At 44.7% G+C, this 25788-nt stretch overlaps 2 protein-coding genes across 3 annotated transcripts; one reads left to right on the top strand and one right to left on the bottom strand.

Moving 5' to 3' along the window:
• LOC103651265 (alpha-amylase 3, chloroplastic) lies at window positions 1–22850 on the top strand. 2 transcript variants are annotated; one of them, XM_008676883.4, is made up of 14 exons: window positions 1–460; window positions 575–708; window positions 1541–1595; window positions 1826–1945; window positions 2343–2448; window positions 3885–4225; window positions 13153–13784; window positions 16068–16257; window positions 18262–18368; window positions 20449–20698; window positions 21455–21577; window positions 21961–22128; window positions 22233–22437; window positions 22553–22850. In XM_008676883.4, the coding sequence occupies exons 1-13, from the start codon at window positions 188–190 to the stop codon at window positions 22389–22391; spliced, it is 2658 nt and encodes an 885-aa protein (XP_008675105.1). In that variant the 5' UTR covers window positions 1–187; the 3' UTR covers window positions 22392–22437; window positions 22553–22850. The 2 variants fall into 2 exon arrangements, with proteins under 2 accessions (XP_008675105.1, XP_008675104.1); XM_008676882.4 differs by having other exon boundaries at window positions 22549–22850.
• LOC100282730 (outer mitochondrial membrane protein porin) lies at window positions 22814–25788 on the bottom strand. The gene is given in 6 exon segments (NM_001155636.1): window positions 22814–23509; window positions 23862–24070; window positions 24153–24242; window positions 24369–24479; window positions 25381–25448; window positions 25610–25788. Coding segments are annotated over 6 exon segments (834 nt in total). The 5' UTR covers window positions 25653–25788; the 3' UTR covers window positions 22814–23196.

Here is a 25788-nt window from a genome sequence, read left to right as displayed (position 1 = left end):
TCTCGCACCTTTTGCGGGGCCATTTCTTATTTCCGACTCATCTCGCCTCGCTTTTCCCCCTTCTTCTCCCTCTTCCTCCCGTTCTAGTTTTCTCATTCGCTTCGGCTCCTTCACACAATCACACGCACACACCAGAGGTACGCACACACCCGGTCTCTCAGAGAGAGAGAGAGAGAGAGAGCTAGCCATGTCGGTGGGGAGTTGTTGCATTCGTGCTATCCCGGGCGCGGCACCGCCGGCTCGGGTCGGGCTGCTCGGGAGCGCCTTCCTACAGGTGTCCGCCGCGCGGACGCGGACGCGGACGCGGGCCGGGCGGTGCCGTGCCGCGCAGCACGGGCTCGTGAGGCTCGGCGGCCGCGTCGTGGCCCGAGCCGGGGCCGCGGAGACGCCGGTGGCTGGCACTGACGAGGACGCTGGAGCGGCGTTCTCCGAGACGTTCCCCCTGCGCCGATGCCAAGCTGTAGCTTCCTCTATCCCTGCCGCGCTGCGTGATCTGTGCTGAGATGGTGTTCCTGTGTATTTCGTTTTTGGTCTGGGGGTGTTGCTGATGCTTCAGTTTTGTGGTGAAACCCAGGTGGAAGGGAAGGCGTGGGTGAGGGTGGACGCAGAGCCGGACTCCGAAGGCAAGTGCAAGGTCGTTGTTGGGTGTAATGTGGCGGGGAAGTGGGTACTGCACTGGGGTGTCTCGTACGATGATGAACATGGAAGGTAATATTTGATCTTGTTTGACTCCTTTATTTTTTTCCATGGCATTGGGTACCCGTGGATCGCGAACAACATTTTTTTGGCATTATTAAGTGCAACGGATGAAAACAACAGTTGGTTCAGACAAGCAAGTTTGTCACTTTGTCCACAAGTGCGTTCTGGCTTGCTGTATTCAAGTAGCTCCTGATACAATGCTTGAATAGCCCTGGAATGGTGGATGAAGCAATTTCGAATCTAGTTTTGGGTACATGTAGGGGAAACCATGAACCACTTCAATTGGAAAATGATTAACAGACAGGGCGTCATGTTGCTTGTATGCTACCCTGGAAGGCGCGGAACTTTACATTTTTTTTGTGTTATTGGACGAGAGGTTGGCGTTGGAGCGGTTTCAGTTTCAGTATGTTCCTACGTGATCCAATTGTGCACACCTCATATATCCTGTTTATTTTATTCGGAATTTGGATTAACTTGTAAGCACAAGGCCACAAGCCATGTATTCATAGCATGTAGGACAACTTTGAAGGTGAAGATTTCATTATTGTATTTTAGGTTAGTAGTTGCTATACTTTTTTTTTACTCGGACTCCTTTGGAATCGTCTTGAAATCTTGACCTTGTGCGCATTAGTTAAAGAAGGATTTTGCTGAGGCGTATCTGACATAACTTGTCATTTCTTTTTAACATATTGAAACTTGCTTTAGGAATAAGGCATTCACATTCTTTTCCTAGAGAAGGAAATGAAATAATTTGTTACTGTTCTTACTACAGACTGTACCTTTCTCAGACCATGTTTAATGAACTATTTCATCTTATCCTGTGTTGTCAATATCTTTGCAGAGAATGGGATCAGCCTCCTTCAGAAATGAGACCACCTGGTTCAGTTGCAATCAAGGTTCTGTTCTTGTGAAAACTGTTACAAGCAGTTCATATAGCTTGCAACTATCTGCCACTTGCACTATGATACAAAAATGCGAGGAACCTCCTCCAAGTTTATGTTTTTCAAGCAGAAATTCTCCAAGTCTATGTTCATATCCGAGATAATCAAAACTAATGCCTAATTATCATTTAGCCATTAAATTTGTTTGTTTAGCTTTCAATAGCTGGAAATATCTGAATTTTCAGGACTATGCAATTGAAACACCATTGGAGATTTTGCCCAATTCAGAAGGACAGCCCCTTTATGAAATGCAAATCAAATTTGATAAAGACATTCCAATCGCCGCTGTCAACTTTGTTCTAAAGGTTTCAACTTTACACCATTGCATAGCTTTCTATGTTATTTTCTAGATGATGTGGTGCTTTGACGTTGCGCCAATTGAAACAGTAGTTAAAATGATCCTAAACTGGATGTCTTTTTTCAAACACTCTGGTTATCCACTCATGTGAGATTCTCCGGCACTAGGTCTGACATTTTTTAGTTGTCCAAAAAAAAAAATGGTTGCATGTAAACATGAGTACATGACATATATGTGTACACAAAAAGGCAATACTGACCACTTGCCCCATGTGAGCTGTTTTTCTATAAGTTCACATGTTAACAAACTCCTACATGTTCCTTTATATACTTCTTTTCTTTGTTTTTGTGGATTTGTTTACTTGTGGTAAAATTTGAATGTCCCCGATATTGTTGCTCTACTAGGAAGAGGAAACAGGTGCATGGTTTCAGCATAAGGGCAGGGATTTCAGAATACCCTTAAATGGATCCTTCAATGATGGCGGAAAACAAGATATTGATATCTGGCCAGGTTGTTAAGAATTTCATTAACAATTACATTTATTTGGATCATAGTGATGTGCTTGCCACCAAGTGGTGTGTACATTTTGTTATTGGAATTTGGAATATTATACTATTACACAAGAGATTTTGAAATGTAGCTGGTTATCTATAAAGGCATAGCGCTCCATTGTTGATTTATGTGATATCCTGACCCTTGTGATGATGATTTTCTGGCCCAAGGTTTAATAGAATTAATAGAGTATCCATACCAACAAGGTGTATCTTTTTTTTCGGAAGGCTATCTCGAAACAACCTCCAAGTTAAGCGTGTTTGGCTTGGAGAAATTTAGGATAGGTGACCGACCGAGAAGTTTTCTCGGGTGCGCATGAGTGAAGACAAAGTGCGCATAAAAGACTCGTGTTGGTCTGTGGGGACGATATATGATCCTAGACAGCTGCCAGGAGTAAGTACCGCCGGTCCAGGGATTGGACGGGGTGTTACAAGTGGTATCAGAGCCGACCCTCGAGATTTCACGGGCGTGTGTGGGCTAGGGGGTTCGGGTATATGGCGCATGGCACATATGGGCCCGGAGTGGTCACATGGCATGGCATATGACGATACTAGACACAGACGTGGCTAAGAGGGGAGGTTTCTGGATTGGGTTGACCGACGAGGACGTCGGTCTTCTAAGGGGGTGGATTGTGATATCCTGGCCCCTAGGATGGTGATTTCCTGGCCCAAGGCTTAATAGAATTAATAGAGTATCCATACCAACAAGGTGCATCTTATTTTTCGGAAGCCTAACTCGAAAGAACCTCCAAGTCAAGCGTGCTTGGCTTAGAGCAATTTGGGATGAGTGACCGACCGGGAAGTTTTCTCGGGTGCGCATGAGTGAGGATAAAGTGTGTACAAAAGACTCGTGTTGGTCTGTGGGGATGATATATGATCCTAGAGAGCTGCCAGGAGTAAGTACCGTCGGTCCAGGGATTGGACGGGGTGTTACAATTTATTTCATTCTACAATGTTCTACATTGTTCAGTATTTTCATATTTATGGCATGTTTTATCACTGATGCGCCAAATGCATGCTCCATGTTATAGCATCTAATTCATCTCTGAGTTTGTAGAACAGAAAATGCGAGCTTTGGATTGCAGTAGCACAAACCCACAAAATATCAAGAAACGCTAAGTTCCCAACATGTAAATTTGTCGTTCTTCCTTTTGTTTCCCTGGGAATTAGCGTTGCATACACTGGTGAACTTTTTTTGCTCCTCAAGTCATAACTCATAATTTTAACATTCTTGTGGAATTGCATTTTTTTCTCGAACACATAGGAGAATTGTGTATCATTATATTAAGAAGCAAACTCATGAAATTACATGGCTATCTGTTATAAAAAGTTTAAGAATTCTAACCTCTTTATGTCTTTAGGAAAGTTTTGTAATATATTTCTCTTAATTATCAGGAGATTTGGGGCATGTATTGAAGAAATCTGAAGGCTCTAGTTCTCAGCCACAAAACACTTCACCTGAGGATACAGGTTTGAGTGGCAAACATATATCAGGGTTCTATGAGGAATACCCCATCCTTAAATCAGAGTATGTTCAGAATCTTGTTACTGTCACTGTGAGGAGAGACATTGAAGCGCATAAAAGACTTGTGGAATTTGACACTGATATTCCTGGAGAAGTTATCATTCATTGGGGAGTTTGCAGAGACAATACTATGACATGGGAGATCCCACCAGAACCACATCCACCAAAAACGAAAATATTCCGACACAAAGCTCTTCAAACTTTGCTGCAGGTATGACCTTGAAGTTAAGCTCTTGAATGGTAGATGCAAAAGGCTGAAATAGTCTGCATCAAAATGTACTAGCAACTTGACTTGATAATAGTTAGCAAGCAACAAAGCATTGACTTGGGATTACATGAAGCCTAATTGTATTTTGGGGCTTTATGATTTTAACTTTACTCCAAAGAAGTCATAACACTTGTTCTTTTGAATTATATGAATCTCTAATCCAAAACTTGATTCATTTTAGCCTTAGTTCCTTACTCTATCGTTATCGTCCCCTGTCCCACTCACCACAAGCTTGAGTTTCTCCTATGCTCTTAAAGAAAAATTTTCACCTTAACATTACTTTTCCTATTTCTTCTATTTTCTCAGTTATTTATTCCCCTTTACTAGGAAGAACATAAGGATGTAGTGTTTTTCCTCATGAAATTTGTGAGGGCTAGTATGTTGGTTATATCCTTAGGTAAATTTTAAAATGTGTAAGGATTTGAAACTTACATTTAATAAATATTTAACAGTTGTGTGAACTCTTATTTGTGTATTCTGCATTCATTGGGGTGCCTTCCTAGGGCAATATTTTTTTGGTTAACTTGGGATCAGCTCCTTACAAGTGGTCATGTCTCTATGTAACCTGAATGCTCCATGCAACAGTTATGTGTTTGTACAACTCTTATTTGTGTGTTCTGCATTCATTGGGGTGCCTTCCTAGGACAATATTTTTTTTGGTTAATTTGGAATCAACTCCTTACAAGTGGTCATCTCTCTATGCAACCTGAATGCTCCATGCAAGTTTTCTTTTTGATCCTTTGAGGGTTGTGATGGGCTTGGGAGCCAACGTTAAATCTAGCTTTTCCAATAGAGATGAAACTCAAAAGAAATTCGTTGGGCCGTAAAGCCTCTTAGCGACATGCCATAATGGAACCTGGGTATGTTGTTAAATGGGCAAGGGTCGGGTCTATTAGAGTGGACGGTTGGACGCACTAATCAATTCAACCCAAAAGTTTAAGCTGTTAGGAGAAGGTAGACAATTCATTTATACACTTCAACACCCCCACCTATGTGCAGCTAGAGAGAAAGGCACAAATATGCTTAAGCTATTAGGAGAACATAGGCAAATATACACTTCAACATGCTCGGCAACCCCTTGGTGACGTGCCATATCATGATTTGGACATGGTGTCAAGTGAGCAAGTATTGTGTCGCTACTTCCTTAGTGATGTGTTACATCGATGCCTGAGTGTAGTGAAAATTGTGCAAGGGTCTTCACATCATCATCGGGTGCAAAGGGTGCAGAAGCCAGTAGAACCAACCAAGATCTATTTAGGTAGTTGTAATGTAGGGTCTCCTGCAAATTAAGGGAGTTCGTTGAGACAACGGCTAGGATGTGTGTAAACATCTTATTAGTCCAATAGACTAAATGAAGGGTCTTAAGGCGAAGGAGGTGGACAATACCGACTTCAAGCTTCGATACACAATAACAGTTGCAAATAAAAATGAAGTAGGAGTTTAGATTGATAATATCCTCAATAATGGTGTGGTGGATGTGAGAAGGCAAGGATATAGGATTATCTTAGTCAAGCTTGTCGTGGGTACTTTGGTTTTGAATGTAATTAGCACGTATGCCCCCCAAGTAAGTAGGTTATGGTGAGAGTGCTAAGAGACTTTTCTAGGAAGACTTAGATAGAATGGTTAGAGCTATACCTATTAGTGAGAAGCTTTTCATAAGAGGAAATCTTAATGGGACAAGTGTAGATTTGAGACGGGTTATGGAGGTTTCGGGTATGATAGTAGAAACCAGGAGGGAGAGGAAGTCTTGGACTTGGCAGTAGCTTTTGACCTGTTTGATAGAGGAGAATCATACAATGACTTGTCGGGTTTGCAGATCGTGTTAGGATGAGTAGGGTCCACAAAACTAGCAGATTGACTACGGACTGTCTTCGTCGGTGCCATGGACTAGCCATGAATGTGATAGTGTCAAGGACAGAATGGTGCGGACAGTGGTCTGCTTCACCACAAGACTGAATGTCTCATCATAGTCAACACCAGAACGTTGGGTGAACCTCTGGAGAACCCATCGAGCCTTGTACTGATCGAGAGAGCGATCCACCTTTTGCTTGTGTGTCCAGACCCCTTCCCTCACCGGCCAAGTTTTTTTGTGTGTCCAGACACACCTGCCAATCACCACATTGCCACATTGAGGGCATGGTACCAAGTCCTAGGTTAGGTTGGTGAGCAGGGCCTTGTACTCTTACTCCATAGCCCGATGCCAGTGAGGGTCAGCGAGGGCATGGTGGATAGAAGATGGTATGAGGGATACCGGTGGATAAGGGGACACAGGGAGCACAAGGTGGTCAACAAGATGAAGAACCCCATCATCCTGACGAGTGACCTCCTGCTCAGCCTAAGAACGAGGCGGTGTGCCCTCCCATGCACGCCGTCGATATACATGCACAGGGTTGGAGAAGTGAGTCGAGGTAGGAGAGGGCACACATGGCGCAACCATGGCCAGCTGGCATGCATATGGCGTGGGCGAGGGTGTGGCAGGGGAAGCTGGGACGACACTTGATGTGGCAGGTGACGTCGGGGCCATGTGTGGCGTGTTTGGTAGTGCCAGGGTCTCATGTGGCAACAACAGGGGTGAAACTGCATGAGGAAGAAAAGGTGGTTGTCTAGAAGGTGCCACAGGGTCAAGGTCAAGCAGGGAATCCAACTTCAGGAGAGACTCTGACTCGTCGAAGATGACGTGTCGTGAGATCAAGAGACGGTGAGTAGTAAGATCAAGACACTAGTATCCCTTGTGATCAGAATGTTCCAAGGAAGATAACGGGAAGAGCGAGGCACAAGCCTATGGGGGGCATTGGCAGAAAGGTTTGCGTAACAAGCACATACAAAGATGCGAATGTGATCGTAGGAGGGAGTAATGCTGAAAAGGGCAAAGTAAGGTGTGGGAGCTTGAATCGCCTTGGTAGGGAGGCGCTTAAGCAAGTAAGTGGTAGTGTGAAGACTCCTAGCTCAGTAACGAGCATGGAATAATGCCTGAAATAGCAAGGAGCACAAAATGTTGTTAGTAGTGAGAATCATGTGTTCAACCTTGCTATTCTAGGGAGAGGTGTAAAGCTAAGACATATGTAAGTGAACGCCATGGAAAAGGAAGACATGGGAGGAAGAGTTATTGAACTCTCATTTGTTGTCACACTATACAACCTTAATGGTGTGACCAAACTGAGTGGAAACCCAAGTGAAGAAGTGACAGAGTAGGAAAAGCATCAGGCTTCAAGAGCAAGAGAAAAGTCTATGAGTAATGAGAGGATCCAGAACCAACCAAGTAATACTTGTATCTCGAAACACCGATAATGGGAGAGGTTCACAAATCACAACGAATGAGATAAAAAATGCACAGTCTAAGTAGAGGAGCTAGAGAATGGAAGTCTAACATGACGGCCTAGCTGACAGGTGTGGCATATATGCTCATGAGAGCCCCTAGTAGAAGAAATGGCTAAACTACTAAACAACTTGGACAACATGTCTAGACTAGGTGACCAAGGTTGCCGAGGAACTGGGCCTCGAGGGCAACCCCGTCCTAGCAAGTGGTGTCGTCCCGCTCACGGACGATGTCTTGTAGCTCGACGGTGAGGGTGTCAGGAGCCACAAGAGGACAACATTGTCCATTTGGTACCAAGACGGGGACAATGGAGTGACGGCGTCCTCGAGGACGTGGTCGGCGAGAGCGAACCGCCGGAGAGTGAGGAGCACCTAATCACGCCAGCGGGGTACTGGGGGACACGAGATCCAACACGACGGACACCAAGGACCGAATGTTGTGAACATCAGTGGCCTGAGCATGAAGGGCGACGATGTTGTCGACGTCGAGCCCGGAGGCGTGAGGAGCCTCTGGGGCGACCGGGGGGAGCGCAGCGCTACGCCTAAGGAGGCGTTGAGCGACAGCCATTTGAGAGGTAAAAGTGGTGTCTATAGCGCGCTCGTGCTTCCAGGCGAGGGACGCAACACACTCGCACTCCTGAGAGGTGGTGATAGTGGCCTGAACGGTGGCAAGGGCTGCGACAAGAGCAGTAGAGGCAACATGCAACGGTGTCAGAGGGGCGATAATGCCAGATGGAGCAGCAGGTGTCCAAGCGGGTTCGAGCAACGTAGAGTGGTGGGCGGCGGAGTCGGGAGGGGCACGCCGAGGGTGCGGTGGGGTGTGGCCCCCCGTGTCGGGAAGGGATCCCATGACCACGTGCGCACCGGAGGGAACAACGGCCGCAACTGCGACGATGCCGGGGAGGAGATCCGAGTCAGCTGCTGCCACAGCGTGCGCGACCGTCAGGAGAGTGGAGGGGAACACGTCCGACGGTGGTGAGGATGCTCGCGCTAGGGACAGCGGCGGCGACGGCTGGGACTCGCGCCATTGCCGGTGGGGAGCCGAGTCGCGCAATGTTTTCAAGTTGATTAATCGCCCTAGTCGGTTAGCCAGAACGACCAACAAGTCGTTCGACTTGAAAACATTGGAGTCGCGTGCGCGAGGGGAACACGGTCGACGGTGGTGAGGCTAGTGGTGGCGAGGTCGCGCGCACTGGGGACAACGGCTGGGACGCCCGCGCCCGCACATGTGGGGAGCAGAGCCGTGTGTGTGCCAGCGGGAGGCGCGACAACGGTGTGGTGGCTCGTGGCGGCATGTCCGGCCGCGCCCACGTCGTGGAAGTCGAGGACACTAGCCGGGTAAGACAAGAGGCGTGCAATTGGTGAAGAAGTCGGCACCAGCAGTCGTAGGGGGATCACCGTCAGTTGCCATGGGGAGGAAGAGGCTAGGGAAGGGGTGGCCGTTGCCAGGGCCAGGAAGGGCCAGCGGTCAGGCTCTCGGGACGTCCTGGGGTGGAGTGAAAAAACCCTAGCTCTATACCATGTTGGAAACCCTAACCCTAACTGGGTAAGGGATTATATATAGCCAGGAATGTGGGCCAAGGCCCATTACAATGTACACAACACTCTAACAATGATATCATTCTAACAAGATCCAGCTCTGCCCTCCTTCGCCATACCATCTCTGCACTATAGCCGGAATTCGCTATGAAGGACCTTGGGCCTCTAAGGCTGCTTCCAGCAACGCCTCGGCTACGGATGCGGAATTCACGATGTATACGTGACCAAGCCCACCTACCGTGATGCGGAAGATCGGCTCTGTTCTAGCAGTGAGCGAATACGAGCACACATAGAGTCTAGACAAGGATACGGTGAGGAGAGAGAACACGCAAATATAGGACATAGAAGGGGTTGGCTCCTTTTTTATGCACCTACATCGGAGAGCTATTGGACACTTCTACGGTAGCCGAAGCATGTGTATTTTTTACATCCGTACCATGATCCGAACACTGCTGGAAACAGCCCAAGCCACTTCCTAGGAGTCTCCGTCCAACAACAGCACAACGACTTGTTCTTGACTTAACGCCAACATGCCTTGCATATTCTTGAGCATGCTGGCATGGTAGATTGTAAACCATGTGCCACCTCTGTCGACACCAATGCTAAGGTTGCTTCAGCTTCTGGAGTACCTGTGGCTGATGCCACACAATTTCGAAGTCTTACCGGTGCTTTGCAGGACTTGACTTTCACTTGGCTAGATATCCCATATGCCGTTCAACAGATTTGTCTTCACATGCATGACCCTAGAGAGCATCACCTTAATGCCATTAAGCGGTTGTTGCATTATCTGCGTGGCACACTGGACTATGGTCTTCTCCTGCATCACTCTGCATCGACATCTGAACTAGTTGTGTATATTGATGCCAACTGGACCGACTGTCTTGACACACGACGATCCACATCAAGATATGCGGTATTCCTTGGCGACAATCTGGTTTCCTAGTCTTCGAAGCGTCAATCGGTTGTTTCCAGCTCTAGTGTTGAAGTCGAGTACTGTGTTGTGGCAAACGGCGTGGCTATAGCTTGCTGGCTTCGACAGCTTCTCCAGGAGCTTAACAGTCCCTTGACTAAGAGTACCATCACCTATTGTGACAACGTCACGTCAGTGCCGTCTACCTCTCCAGTCTCCACCAACCCCGTTCAACATCATAGGACCAATCATGTCGATATTGACGTCCACTTTGTGCGGTAACGTGTCACTTGTGGTGACGTATGTGTTCCTCACATCCCGACAACATCTTAGTTTGCAGACGCCAGGATGGGACAATGTGGCATACGATTGCAGTGAGGACGTGGTCGTTGAGAGCATAACACTGTAGGGTAAGAAGGACAAGGTCGCGCCAGCGAGCGTAAGTGAAGGAGTTTGGATTGAGGAGGACGAGAATCAAGGACCATATGTTCTGAACACCAGCCGCCTAAGCATGGAGGTTGGTGATGACAACAGTCTTATACGTCGGAGAGGTCTCAATCGCCTGGTACCCGAGAGGGTCTGTGGTGGTAGGACCCTCGAGGTGTTGCTCAACCTCTCTATTTTGGCGAGCGAGTGCATTAGTGGCAATGCCCTCTTGCTCCCAGACGAGAGCGGCCGCCCGCTCACTCTCCCTGACAGCAACGACTATAGCCTTGGTGGCAGCGAGGGACGCAACGAGTGTGGAGTGGGTTGCAGCCACCTCATGGGGAGAAGGGGGGGGCATGTAGGGCCGAAGCTGGAGGGGAAGCCCACACCCAAGTGCTATGTGCCCGCCCTAACGGGCGATAGAACAACGATGGCCGGTAGTCATAGGGCGACGACACTATGCGGTGATGGCGAGACAGTGAATGGTGGCATATCCGCGATGCCGGTGAACATAGGGATGACAACGGTGATATTGGCCTAGGAACGACCAGGGAGCGTTGATGGAGAGAGGAGATGAGATGGCAGAAGGCCTTCACGAAGGAGGAGACGGGCGCGCCAACCATGGGAGGGTAGACGATGACAGCTAGAGAGGGAGGCTTGGTAGCGACGACCAGGCGGGGAGGGCTAGCGGTGGCTAGGGAGGGGCGGAGCAGTGATAGTAGCCAAGGAGGGGGCTGGCGGTGGCAGTTTGAGGAAGAAAAGGGAGGGAGGGCGACAACTAGGGGAGGCAGGTTAGGGTTGCATGATACCATGATAGAGAAGAATAGTTGAATATTGAAGAGAGCATATTGTATATACTTCACACGGGCTAGGCCTTAACTAGGCCCAAGGCCCATAAACACAACACAGTCTACCACTGTTGATAGCCAACACTTTCTTTAGGAAGAGAGAATCCTATTTAGTGACCTATAGTAGTGGAGAGCACTGATTAGATTGACTTTATCCTCACTAAACTGAAACTAAAAGACAAGTTTTATAGGACGGCGATTAAACCTGTTGAGTTGTATGGTGAAGAATGTTGTCCTACAAAAAGTCGAGATGTGTAGAAGTTGAGTGTCGTGGAAATGCGTATGTTGCGTTGGATTTATAGCCATACAAGAAGAGTTCGAGTCTAGAACGATGATATATGTGATAGGCTAGGGGTAGCATTATCCAACACTGGTTGAGATGGTTTGGATATGTTTAACGGAGACCTCCAGAGGCACCAATGCGTAGTGGGATCTTAATGTGCGATAGCATTGCTATTAAGTTGCATGCACCAACCATTTCAACCCAAAAGCTTAAGCTGATGGAGAGAGGTGTGCAATTCACTTGTTTTCTAACACTCTCGAACACGCAGGAGAACTGCGCATCATTATATTAAGAGGATAAGAACGGTCTAAGATAGATCAAAATACAATTCTACTTATTTTCTAACACTCACGTTGAGATTCTCTCAGACCTCAAAGGCTCAGATGTGGAATAAAAGCGACCAACAATTATTTATTTAATCATGCTAACCAGGTTTTGAACTCAAAGACCTCTGACTTTGATACCATATTAAGTTGCATACACTGACCAGTTCAACACAACTTACGTTCATGGAGAGATGTGGATAATTCACTTGTATTCTAACAATTGGGAAGAAAGGCCAAAGTTGATATGGGAAGAGGCTATAAAATACGACTTGAAAGGATGAAAATATCTAAAGATTTAACCTTGAATATGAGTGCATGAAAAACAGTTATCCATGTGCCCAAACCTTGGCATTTTTTTTGAACATAATGGCAGGAGCTCTGCCTCTCAATTAAGAAGAATGAAATTGACCCTATTTTAAGGAAAAACCGGGTCCAAATCCTACACAGAGTGCACGTAAGAGGAACCAGCGGAAAGCCCCCTCAAATAACCTAGACAACGGCAGCCACACACACAAAGTCCATCTAGAGTCATCGTTGCCGAGCTCAACACAAGGGACGAGCAGGTCCGATTTCCCAAGACAGGCTGTACACGGCCAAAGGAACTTGACGACGCCTACACCCAAACACCGGCACACAAGGCGGAAGACCGCGGTGCGCCATCGTTGCCAGCCTTGACACACCTTACGCGAGGCAACACCGATTCTTCACCAACGAGCTTGGAGCCATAGCGCCGAGCACCGGGAGCAAGCAGACTCCCCGAGCATCGGGAGGATTACACCCCGGAAGATAGCACGCTATGCAAAGGGACAGGGACAAGTCAATAGACACTTCCAAGGAAGTAAACGGTGCCCCACGGCGTCGCCATCATTGGCCCGGAGAGCGGCAAAGCTTTTGCCACTGCCACCCGTCCCGATGCACACGGCTGAGGGGCTACTCCGGTGGGGCAGTGATTGTAGCCTTCGACGAGAAGCCTGCTGAACGGCCACCACCACCACCCACCACCGGCACGACCGATAGCCTCGACGGCTCGACACTAGCTTGCATGCCATGGAGATGGTTCCTGTTAGGTTTTAAGTCTTTTTGTTGTTTTTGATGATGATGATGATATTTTTGTTGTATTTTTCATTTTGTAGAGCTTTTTGTATTTAAATTTGATGATTCAATGACTTGATCTTATTTGAAATCAGTTTAACACTCCTCACACATGTTCTCTCTGGTTGCAGCAAAAAGCTGATGGAGCAGGAAACTCAATTTCATTCTCACTTGATGCAGAGTATTCTTGTCTGTTTTTTGTGCTCAAACTTGACGAGTATACTTGGTTGAGAAATCTTGAGAATGGATCTGATTTCTATGTGCCACTTACAAGAGTGGGGCAGTATGGCAGCACTCAGGATCCTGACAAGGCTGAGGCACAGAAAATAGAGGATAAGTCTTCACAGGCTGATGGCTTAATCAGTGATATAAGAAATCTGGTGGTTGGCCTATCGTCTAGAAGAGGTCAGAAAGCTAAGAATAAAGTTCTTCAAGAGGACATCCTACAAGAAATCGAAAGACTTGCAGCAGAAGCTTATAGCATTTTCAGGAGCCCCACTATTGATTCCGTAGATGAATCTGTACAGCTCGATGACACATTAAGCGCAAAGCCAGCATGTTCTGGCACTGGATCTGGTTTTGAGATATTGTGCCAAGGATTTAACTGGGAATCTCATAAATCAGGGAAATGGTATGTTGAGCTTGGCACAAAGGCCAAGGAGTTGTCGTCCTTGGGTTTCACCATTGTCTGGTCACCACCACCAACTGATTCTGTGTCACCTGAAGGATACATGCCAAGGGATCTATATAATCTAAACTCACGGTATATAGTTTTTACATGCAAAAATCATCCATTGAACATATGTTATAGCACTTCTGTCCTCATCTGTTTACCTTTTATAAGATAACACCTTCTTTGAGATCTCTTTTACTGGTTTTAATGTATAAATGTGCAAGAGCCATCTTCTCTTAATTTGAGCTTCGTCCTAATAAGTCAATGGAATTTAACAAAACTCAGCTACCGCATCCAGCTGCAGTTCTGTGCAACATACAAAATTTTTACGCTTACTCACCATGTAGATATGTTTTTTAGTACTCAGTGCAATAGCCTATAATGTATTTTTTTTTCCAACCTAGAAACTTGTGGCTATTTGACATACTGAATATGTGAAACCATACTGACTATGCAAAACTATAGTTTCTTCCTTAGATAAGTGCAAAAACTAACTTGATATTGTTTCCTGTGGGGATTATTATTTATTCATTCTGGCTAGAAGTTTGGGGAATATATAGTCACAGATCTTTGATGTACCATAACCTTTTTCATTCGCTTGGTCTGGACTCTAGAAAACTTTTGGGCATTTTGTGAAGGTTGCCTGCAGGCTAAACACTCTGTAGGGACTGACTGTTAGACTGTTGTTTTCTTGTGTTGTTTTCCTGTCTAAATGTTATGGGCCTAGAGCCCAGCCCATGTAATGTGATATATGGGTTTAGGGTTTAGGGTTTCACTTCTCGTAACAGTGACGCCTAATAGGGGGCGGGGGAGGTGAATTATGGGTATTTGTTTACTTGGCCCAGGGTGCCTGCATCTGCTGGGCTGGGCCAAGGCAGGATCGGTCAGGACTTGCCGGTGCAGGGTCTCTTGTTTGGTTGGGTGGACCAGCTGAGCCTAGCTGAGGCCCGGCTTGTGTTTGTTTCCCTGCACCCCAGCTGGTCCAGCCCTGACTGTTGTTGAGCCCAAGCACCAGCCAAACGGAGCAAAAGAGGCCATATCCTATCATATTTCAATGACCTTATTCATAATATTTTTAGTAATGAAACAGTAACTAGCACCTTAATTGAAATACAATGTTTCTTGACATTACACTAGTTTTCAGTTCACAGGCTTGATGTCAATTGCACATGCTAAGTTTTTTTTCCACAGCACACAGATTTACACAAGGAGAACAGCAATGAAAATAGTTTTGAGAGAGATAGAGGAACCATTAACCAATGGTTGAGTAGCAGTTTTGACAACCGGAGGTGTGTCAACAGCTGCATTTAGCTGGTCAGAACAATTCACGTCATTTTAGTTGAGAATTGTGTTGACAAAAGAAGTAAAACCTCTAACAGCTGCATCATAGTTATATTATTTTTGGTGAGAAACTGAGAAGCTCCAGAGAAGCCATGGACATGTGCTTGTCCCTCATGCCACTTGGAGTAAACTTGAGGGCGCCTGCCCTTGAATACCACATACCATGCACACATGATTTTTGCAGAGCAGATTGTTTGCCTCGGTAATAGGAACTAATCAAACCAAATGGAGGCCAGTCAGCTACCTATCCTTGCTGCACAAAATCTACACCAACCGAAAGAGCAGAAGGAAAGAGTGGGTGAGGGGAGGGAGGAAGAATTATACATCTCAACCGTTGTCCCCTCTAGCATGCCAGCTTTAGCATGGCAACCTACATGCAGTAGTTTTTGGCCAAGAAAGTTCTCAGCCAAAGTGCCCTGTGGGTGTTCAACATGTTCACATAGCCCTTGCCCTGGGCTTTGTGTCAAGGAGGTGGGAATAAATCCAAGTCCACCTTGCATCCATTTGAACTATATCTTGTATACTAGCAAACATCATTAGTCCAAATGATCTTGTTATTCATGAAACATCAAAATCAAACATGGTTGCCCATAGGGTCCATTTTTTCTTACACACTCATCTTTGGTGTGTAGAGTTATGAAGGATTGCTACTAATTTTCTGTATGGAAGAATGTTTCCAATTGGGGACAACAAACTTGCTTGGTCCTGCCATCAATTGCTCAATTTACTAGACTCGGGCTGACCATGGAAAATGCTTGATCTTCTTATGTTTAACTTGGATAGAAGTCTATGATCTTTAGAAGGAAATGGGTGAGACTTAAGAATTCCAGATTCTTAATTATGTTGTCCGCAGCAGATCATGTAAAATAGGGGATTTGTACTATAGATTACACTATTTATAGAGTGAAGTTTGAAATAGGAGATTAGATAGGGGATGTGATTGGATAGCTGCTGTAGACAACCTTTAGTATATATTACTAAACAATCTTACAAGCTGATGTCATTCGTTAATATGATAAACCAATATTTCAGATATGGGTCCATGGATGAGCTGAAGGAACTTGTGAAGATTTTCCATGAAGCTGGTATCAAGGTTCTTGGCGACGCTGTTCTAAATCATAGGTGTGCTCAGTTTCAGAACAACAATGGTGTCTGGAATATATTTGGTGGTCGTATGAACTGGGATGATCGAGCAGTTGTTGCTGATGATCCACATTTCCAGGTATCGCCTTTTTTTCAAAATATATTTAATTAGAAGGCTTAACAAATTATTCTCATTAGACGTAAAAAATTTTAAGAAACTGTACTAGATCGACTGTTTTGTCGCGAAAGGTGCCATGGTTTCGACGACATGACAAGTAGATTTGTAGGTTAGGAAGGAGCTTGAGGTGCCATTGTCCCGATGGCCTTGCTCGATGCGAGTTGAAGAGAGTTTTAGATTGGTTCGAAGAGGACTCCTATGTTCAGTATGATGTTGAAGTCTCTGTTGCTAGCTTTCGTGTGTTACAAGGCGAAGCGCTGGACTCTTGTGCTTGTGTGAGAAGTATGCAAACCGAGTTCATCTACGTTTTACAGTGAGACCATGTCTTTTATATACTTGAGGAACAAGAGACCTATTTGTTAAAAAGGTTTTGATGGGGTGTGTTGTTTCGATCCTCGGGTATGTCATGGCGAATGTATCTGCCTTGTCATCCTTGAGCTGACTAGGCCATGGGGGTGATTGAGTCCTACAGGTGTCCAAAGCCTTGCCGTCTGGTATGCTTCCGAGAGCCATACGGGCAGTTTGGCTTGGAGAATCTTCTTGCTGTTGTCTTGTCTGGTTTTGTTGACTTTCTTTGCCTCTAAAGTGAGACCCGTCATGGCCTGCAGGCCCTTGTTCGCACTTTTGAGGGTGAAGCAGTTGGGCGAGGGAGTTTTTGGAGTTTCGTGTACTATAGCTGTCTCTCTCCGTTGCACGCCTCAGTCAGGCGCGTGCGCCAAACGGCCAGAGGATCATAAATACGCTATCCTTTTCTAGAGGCTCACGGTACCTAGGTTGTGGTGTCTTTTCAGGGGTGTACGGTCTAGACCGACCGATCTTGGCACAACTGAGGTCGGGGCTGACTGACTGGGATGACTTGGATCAGGACTTTGCTTGGCCTGGTTGGGGTGACTAGGTTGGAGAATGTTAGCTAGTTCTGTTATGGTCGGGTTCGTCCTAGTCGGGGATTTAGATCGGAGTGACCAGTTCTATCCTGGTCGGGGTTGCTAGGTTTCTTCTTGTTCAGGGATCATCCTAGGCTATGCGACGCTCTAGTCTTCCAGAGTGGACTTTCTTGTCTTAGGGTACCTCAAGTATGGGTACACGTCAGAAGGTAAAAACTGATTAGGTCTCAAAACTGTCCATACTAATTTGCTCTCATTGGGTGTAAACACATTTGAAAATGCTGGTTTCACACTGCAGAAGCAACACTAGTCCAGGACCATACACATGTTCAAAGACAGGATATGTTATTAGGTGAAGGAACTAAGGAAGTGCCCTACTGCTCTGTACAGCGAAACACCAAGCTAGGCAGTGGATGTCTGTTAGATCTATATGCAAATTTTAGGCTTCCATGTTTTTTGCCACTCTTTTGGCTAATATTAAGTTTACCATTTTCTTTCCCAAACTGGTAGACCATCTAACAGATGGTCTGACTATCTATCCAATGAAATGGGTAACTCACTAGTTGAACTACCAGTATGTGGTGAAGTGTAAGTATAGTTATTGAACATATGATTAAATTCCCATTTGAACTCGGTGAACCTAGAATTTAACATTAAGCATCCAGTGAACAGGAACCTTGGATTCAGTCAAGCTGATATTGACAGTAAACCATAGCCCATAGGTATTACAAATTCACAGGTGCATTAGATGCAAGCCCTGTCAACTCCCTACTTAACTCTAAATTTTATTCTCTTATTGGTCCAGCAGTAATTTCTAGCAAGACACATACAATTGGTCCATTTGTTCCTTCACATAAACTAGTTTCGATTCACTAATATGTTACTCTAATTGGACTTGTTGAACCTTTGTGCCTGCATATATTAGTATTAACAGCAAGTGCTCAGATTAACACCCATACTTAGTTGCATAAATAAACATGTTCAACTTAGTACTCCCTTTCCTTTTCATTTTAATTCACTTAGAAATTATGAGAATATATTATTTCCATTTTATGTTGGGGTTAAATTCTTGTTCCTGTAGGGAAGAGGAAACAAGAGCAGTGGAGATAATTTCCATGCAGCACCAAACATTGATCACTCCCAAGAGTTTGTGAGGAATGATCTTAAAGAATGGCTTTGCTGGATGAGGTCAGTTATTCTGTCATTCTTGGTGATAGTTTTTTTCCATTGCTCATGCCTCATTGTTTGTTGCGGAAGCTGAGCTAGCACAGCTGGTTGTGGGTGTATATATTCCCAGACCACCCAGGTTCAAGTCCTAGCCGTGGTGAATTTGGGTGTCGTTTTCCTCTTAACAATAAAATGCCACTTTGTTTCCCCTAGGTTGGTCTAGTTTTTTGTTGTTGCACTGCATGCATTATGTATGCAAATGTCCTTGATGCAGCATCTGTATAGTTCCACACGCCTCTATGGTTTGTGGACCCAACTTGCATCTTGGAGTGTGAGATAGGGATGATTTTCTTTTGAAAGATGGAATACTTTTTTGTTAATTCATATGATACACACTGTCCCCAGCTTAGCTCCTGTAACAAATTGGAATGGATGGATGGTACAATAGAAACTCTGCAAATTGTCATCAGTTTACTACCAGTTTTTGTCTTAATGACTCCTACATCAAATTGGCATGAATCAATGATTTCAAGTCGTCCGACTAATCGCGATTAATCGCGATTAGTCGGGCTGGTCGGTAATTAAGACACGATTTGCTGGACGACTCGACTAGAAGACCTAGTCGTCCTGGTCGTCCGACTAATCGTCGACTTGGGCGACTAGTCGTCCGAGTAATGTGTCCTAGTCGTCTCGGCTAGGGTTTAGTTATTGGGCCTTTTTTTAGCCCATCTACAGTCTAATTTAGAGTACCCTCTCCTCTCCTATTCTAACCTAGCCACCAACAGCCTCCAACCTGCACGTCTCCTCTCCTCTCCTCTCTTGGCACCGCCCCTGCAGTCCTGGACTCCTGATTGCCGGCGGCTACACCAGCGGCTACAACACCATGCGTCCCCTGCCCCTTCTCCTACAGTCCTGCTCGCCTGCTGCACTGCTACAGTCTCCAACCGGCGTTGGCTGCGAACCAGTGACGAGATGAGCACATCATCTGAAGGTCCCTCCTACTCCCCCCACTTCTCCCCCTTCTCTGTACTCCATTATGGGATGTCACATGTCAGGTTCAGGTAAGTCACAAATCACAATGAAGCAATATGTTACTTTGTTTATCCTAGTTGTTTGTTCTAATTTATATAATGTATACAAGTATATTTATATATATACCTATATAAGTATAACTATTAGTCTAGGACGACCAGGGACCAACTAGGACCGACTAGGGGTCGACTAGTCGCCCTAGTCGTCGCCTAATCGCGACTAGTCGCCTGGTCGGTCCCAAGGTTCGACCAGGCGACTAGGCGACTTGAAATCATTGGCATGAATAGAAGGTGCACTAAAAACACTGCAAAATATTGTTAGTTTAACTTGCTTTGGAAAATAATTTTGTTAGGAGATCCAGTGAATTTATGTAATTGTGTTGCGCTTGCTCTTTTTGTGAAATACCTCAGCCAGTGGGGCATTTTAGTTTCATTCCCAATTGGAAATAGGTATACGTAATGTAGCAGTTCTTGATGAATAGGAGATTATCTATTCCTCTTTTTTCCCTCGAACCTTTGAGAGTTGTATATATTAAGAAGAAAGAGGGTCCAGAACCCTTACAACACCCACCCACACATCTATTCTTTTTCTTTGGGTGCAGGACATGTGGTACTCTAATATGGGGATAGTAGCTTACAGGTTCTAATGTTGTTAGTATATAAAAAAAGGCAGACCAAGTGTCAGAGGTTCCCACATGAGTCAGGTCTAGGAAAGGGATAAACGAAGCAAGCCTTCCTCACTCAAATGCACCAGGCTTATTCTTTGAACCCACGACCTGATGACTCAATGGGACAGCTCTTACCACTGCACCAGGCTTATTCTTTGATGTTTGGGGAATTTCCTTATGCACAAATGAGAAAACACAATCGCTCATAACCCATCGATGTGTCCCTGACATGTGGGCTCCCAGCATATGAGTGATTTAGTTTACCCAGTGGCATTTTAGGAATTTTTTCTATGTTTCGTAGCTGGAAAGATGAATTGGGTTGTAAGTTGTATATTGATGGACTAGAGTGTTACACAAAATGTCAGCATGTCGTGTGTTTATTCATTCCTGTTCTGCTTGCAGAAAGGAAGTCGGCTACGATGGATGGAGACTTGACTTTGTTCGTGGTTTCTGGGGTGGATATGTCAAGGACTATTTGGAAGCAAGTGAACCATACTTTGCAGTAGGAGAGTACTGGGACTCCCTCAGTTATACTTATGGTGAAATGGACTACAATCAGGATGCCCACAGGCAGAGAATTGTTGATTGGATAAATGCTACAAATGGAACTGCTGGCGCATTTGATGTTACCACTAAAGGAATACTTCATGCGGTAAGATTGCAGCTTACAGTTTTAAAACATAAATGTTATATGGCAGTTCTTATGGACCGAGTTCAAAGTGTTCTAAAAAGTTGTGGACCCTGGCTGGGAGCCAGTGCACTTCATTTCTGTTGCAATGTTCGAGTAGCATCTAATAAGCAGCAAAAGTTCAGAACAATCCTGGTAGTAACATTTCATTTCTGTTTCAAACTTCAAGTAATGTCTAATTGGTGACAAGGGCTCGAAGCATCATTTAAACAACAGCTCGAAATTGCACATTCTCATAGGGTTCACTTGTTCTGGTACCTGGAACCATCAAAGATTTTCACCTCCTATCTACCAGTATTATAGTAATCACATGGAATGCTTTATGTATTATAAAGCAGGTTGTATGTATATTTGATTAGGTCATAACATCATGTATTTTAACTTCAGTTTTATAATCCACACTTCAATACTTTTCTACAAGCATGTAATGCTGTTATAACTGTTATGCCAGACGCGAAATATGAAATAACTGTTCTGTCAAATGACTTTAACCTGAATCTTGCATAGCTAAGAGTCTGATGGTCCCTCAATGTTGATTATATGTTGTGAAGTTGTTTGCTTGTAAGACCAACTCATCTAGGAATGGAATGACCAGCCTTTCCCATCTTTTGGGAAGGATGCTATATTGCATTATAGTCGTTTGACTTTGTGCACTTACATTTAATGTTTATTACATATTTCCCTGCATGTGTAATATGGAATTTGTCTTTTCCTACACAGGCGCTTGAAAGATCAGAGTATTGGCGCCTGTCCGATGAAAAAGGGAAACCCCCTGGAGTATTGGGTTGGTGGCCTTCAAGAGCAGTCACATTTATAGAGAATCATGATACTGGTTCTACTCAGGTACAACTCAGTATCACAATGTATCCAAATAGAACGGTGCCATATTATCTCAAAACTACCATTTCTCAGCACTCTGCAAGTTGACATACTTCTAGTTGTATTTGCATTTAAGTAGTAGCAGCATAGACCTGCATGCCGAATAGCCTGATTGTTCTGGTGCATTTATTCTCAATAATGGCAAGAATTTAGATGCTTACTCCTTATTGCTTCAATACTGTGTATTTCTATTTCTAAAAGTTATAAATGTTTCTCAGCGTCATTGTTAAACTCTTTTAAATCTTGAAGACCATTGTCTTGATTCCTTGTCAAATTTGTGAAGCAGAAATTGTCAGAAACCTGCATGTTTTGGCATCAGCCTCACACTGTTTCTGGCATATCTGTAGGGCCATTGGAGGTTCCCCTATGGTATGGAACTGCAAGGATACGCCTACATCCTGACACACCCTGGCACTCCCGCAGTCTTCTATGACCACATATTTTCACACTTACAACCAGAGATCGCTAAATTTATTTCCATTCGACACCGTCAAAAGATTCATTGCCGCAGCAAGGTAAAATCTAAAATACAACTAAACAACCGTGCTCTCCCCCCTTGTGCCCTGTTTTCATGTATCTTAATGCTTGGACTGTTTGCCATGTGAAATAACACTTACAGATCAAGATACTAAAGGCAGAGAGGAGTTTATATGCGGCTGAAATTGATGAGAAGGTAACAATGAAAATCGGATCAGAACATTTTGAGCCAAGCGGTCCCCAGAACTGGATTGTTGCTGCTGAGGGTCAAGATTACAAAATCTGGGAAGCGTCTTCATAGACTTGGCGGGCTGCGAGTGCCATATAACTGCTCAAAGACTAAAAAGGTACCCAGTATAGCTCTTAAAGAAACGTGTTTGTATTGTGCAGGTTGAGATCCAGATCCCTTCACATTTGATTAAATCTGAAATTCCTTGAGCAAACTGCCTTTTCCAAAGGAAGCTACAAGAAAGCATAATGCTAGGAGATGGCGCCTCAGAATGGTCAGCTGGCGGGAGCTGCTGCCGCTGCCGCCATGGAGCAGCAAAATTCAACAACATAAGCTATGGAAGCACTTGCCACGGCGATAGGATTATCTAATAGGACTACTGTTGAACATTCGATATATCCAGAACCACCCATCATTTGCAGGCACATTGGCCATTAAAATTTAGCTTCGTCCTCTATTTTGGAGCTATGTAAAAGCATGCACAACTCTATTTATGTGTGAAATAAAATTTGAATCTTCATCATGGGTCAAGAGATGTATTTTGCCACCCACAACATGACTTCGGTGATTCTACATTCATAGCATGCAACCGTAGGCAGAAATGATATATTGGACGAACCAAACTTGAAAACATCGAAAAGATAACAGTGAAGGTGAAGATTCCGAGCTTTAGACAATGTGTCAACGGAGTAATGTACTTGATCACATTGTCGTTTGCAGATTCAGTTCTCAACATCTAAAACCAGCTAGGGAGACCGCGAACTTTCAGGATGACACCAAGTTCAGAGAGAGCTGAGGTTCAGAATTATTTCACTCGACCTCAAGTATTGATACGGAGACTTGACTGTGCTAGGACTAGGGGGGATCGGCATCATCATCAGGGCTTGAGGACCAGTGATAGCCCAAACTTGGGGGTCTGCAAGAAATCAAACCTGTTGACGTCGACCTCGGTGGATAGGGTGCAGAATGACTTGGGTCTCCACTCGTGCTGGATGAGGGCGCTGGCCATTCCATTGCTGCTGTAGCGCGCCTTCACAGTGGTGGTAGGGTCCAGAGCATGCCGCATCCCAAAGGTGACTCTGTTCGCCTTGGTTGAGAAGTTGCGGGCCACCTCCACACCAACAGCTGTGTTCTTCTCTGTGTCCACCAAGTGGTAGTAGGACGCAGTGAGGCTGTCCCCTTTGTTGTTCCTGAAGGAGTGTTAGCGATTAAATCACTTTGCACACTAAAAAGCCACGAAATTCATGCATCATGCACTGATGTAAAAAATCATTGAAGGCAACGGCTTTCAAGATGCAAGTTAACTACCCAACCAGAAGGTAAAAAAAAGCATAAAAACATTTAAGACATGCGGGCAGGCCTGCATTGGGGAGAGCTGTCCACTAAAGTCTTGGGTTCCTAGAAGTCTCTCCGCATCTGTGGTATAAGGCTTGCATCGTTTTATCCCTTCAACTCCATTCATGTGGGAGCCTCCTGGCCTGCCCTAGCAGCTAGCAGTTTGTTGAAGGATTTACTATGAACTAGGTAGTAGAAACAACTTACAAGGTCACAGCAGCATTGAGATCTGCATTGGTGAAACTCAACCCAGCATTGTACTTAGTGAAATCCCCAGTAGCACCATCATACACAACATCAGCACCAGCAGCAATAGCTTTGTTGCCAAATACAGCAGAAAGGTTAACCAAAGGTTTTCTGTTCATGGTAGAACTGGCGTTGATACCAGCATAATCATGCAAGTACTGGATTTCAAGCTACAACCACAAGGTAGATAATCAGTAAAAAAAAACTACGAAATAGAGATTCAACCAATCTGGAAAAGATGAAGAAGCATACCCTCCCAAATGCTGGATGTGGATAAGGAATGGTAATTATCTTTTTCAAGCCTAGTACACCAAGTTCCTCAACAGTGACTGTAGTTGAGAGCTGAACAGAACTAATAGAAGAATCAATCGTATGCATAGAACAATTTATTTAATTCTAGGCAGTTAAACAAGAACCTTAACATAATAAGGCTTGAATAAGACAGGAACAGATTCAGAAGAAACTTACATTAGCCTCTGAATTTGCTTTGACATCCACTGTGACATTCTTATTCTTCAGCTGGGCCTGGATCTCACTAATGATGAACTCGTTACTCTTTGTGCTTGAAGCTGCTATCCGCTATAGACAGAAATATCAGAAAGGAAAAGGTGTAAGATCAGATTTACATCATCATCATTTCATCAGTGAGAAGTATGAATACAATAGGTGTATGCAAACGTAGACAAAATCGTGCAAATGTTTCCATATATCAAATCACTGTGATCAACAATTAAACAAAATAACTCTTAACCAAAAAAATGGAAGTGTTGCGCACTCATGAACTACAGAGGTCAACGGCTGACATATAAACAGGCTCAAGCCTTCCTTCAAGGATACCAGTACCACACTCAATTGATCAACTGAAATTCTATTGTATTTATGACTAAAGATAGAAGGACAGGCCTGGTGCAGTAGTGAGAGATATCTCACTACGTCACCCGGTTCTAAGCAGCCTCTCTATATTTAGAGAGGAAGACTCATGTCAATTTATCTCTTCCGGAGACCCCACTCATGCGGGTAGTTTTGCCCTTTTTTATGACTACAGATGCAGCATCGACATATAAACCGGCTCAAGCCTTGATACTGCTCTCAATTGATCTACTGAAATTCTATTGTATTTATGACAAATGCAGTTACAGATTAAATTAAAAGTAAAGGACGAGTATAGATGCATGATGAAAAGTAAACAGAACTGTAACTGCAAATTCACTTCAGACACTCAATAAAACATTTTAACCCGAATATGAACTTATCACAGAGCATGCATGCTAACCCGCGGCAACTACATAAATCTCAATTGATTTGCAGAACAAATAGACACTCACTGTCTCACATCACACAGCAGCAAAATGACACTAGCATTTTACCAACCCATTACATATTGATCATCCTTCCATCATCGCAATCCTCTTCCTCTTAGAACCACACCAAGAGTAGCGCGAGAAACAGATGATAGCGAGAAGATACTAGTGATACTCACGGTTCCATTGGAGCAGTGGGTAATGAGGACCAACTGCTGGCCCGTATTGAAGCCCCCTGTCAAGAGATCTGCGAATCCAACAAACAAAAACATCAGAAAAACAGTATAACTCCGTCACAAATCACAAACGAAGATATCGCTACATCCAACCCAAGCAAAACCCCAGAAATCCGGAAAAGGGAAAGCCGAAGAAGAAAAAAACAGAAGGAAAACAAGCACTCGTCCTGACCCCTGGCCTTTCTGCCGATGTCGGAGTAGAGTCCTGGACCCATGGTGAGAGGAAGGAGGGGTAAAGGGGTTCTGCCCGATAACCGGATGGCGGCAGCGGGGAGAGGAATCTGAAGAAAATGTGGTGGTGTGGTGTCACTGGTGGTCTCGTCACTGGTGTGGTGTGGTGTGGGGTTTTGC

Source organism: Zea mays, chromosome 3, assembly GCF_902167145.1.
Source record: "Zea mays cultivar B73 chromosome 3, Zm-B73-REFERENCE-NAM-5.0, whole genome shotgun sequence".
Taxonomy (NCBI): Eukaryota; Viridiplantae; Streptophyta; class Magnoliopsida; order Poales; family Poaceae; genus Zea; species Zea mays.
The sequence above is the reverse complement of the archived record's forward strand: the minus strand, read 5'-3'. Positions and strand labels throughout refer to the sequence as shown.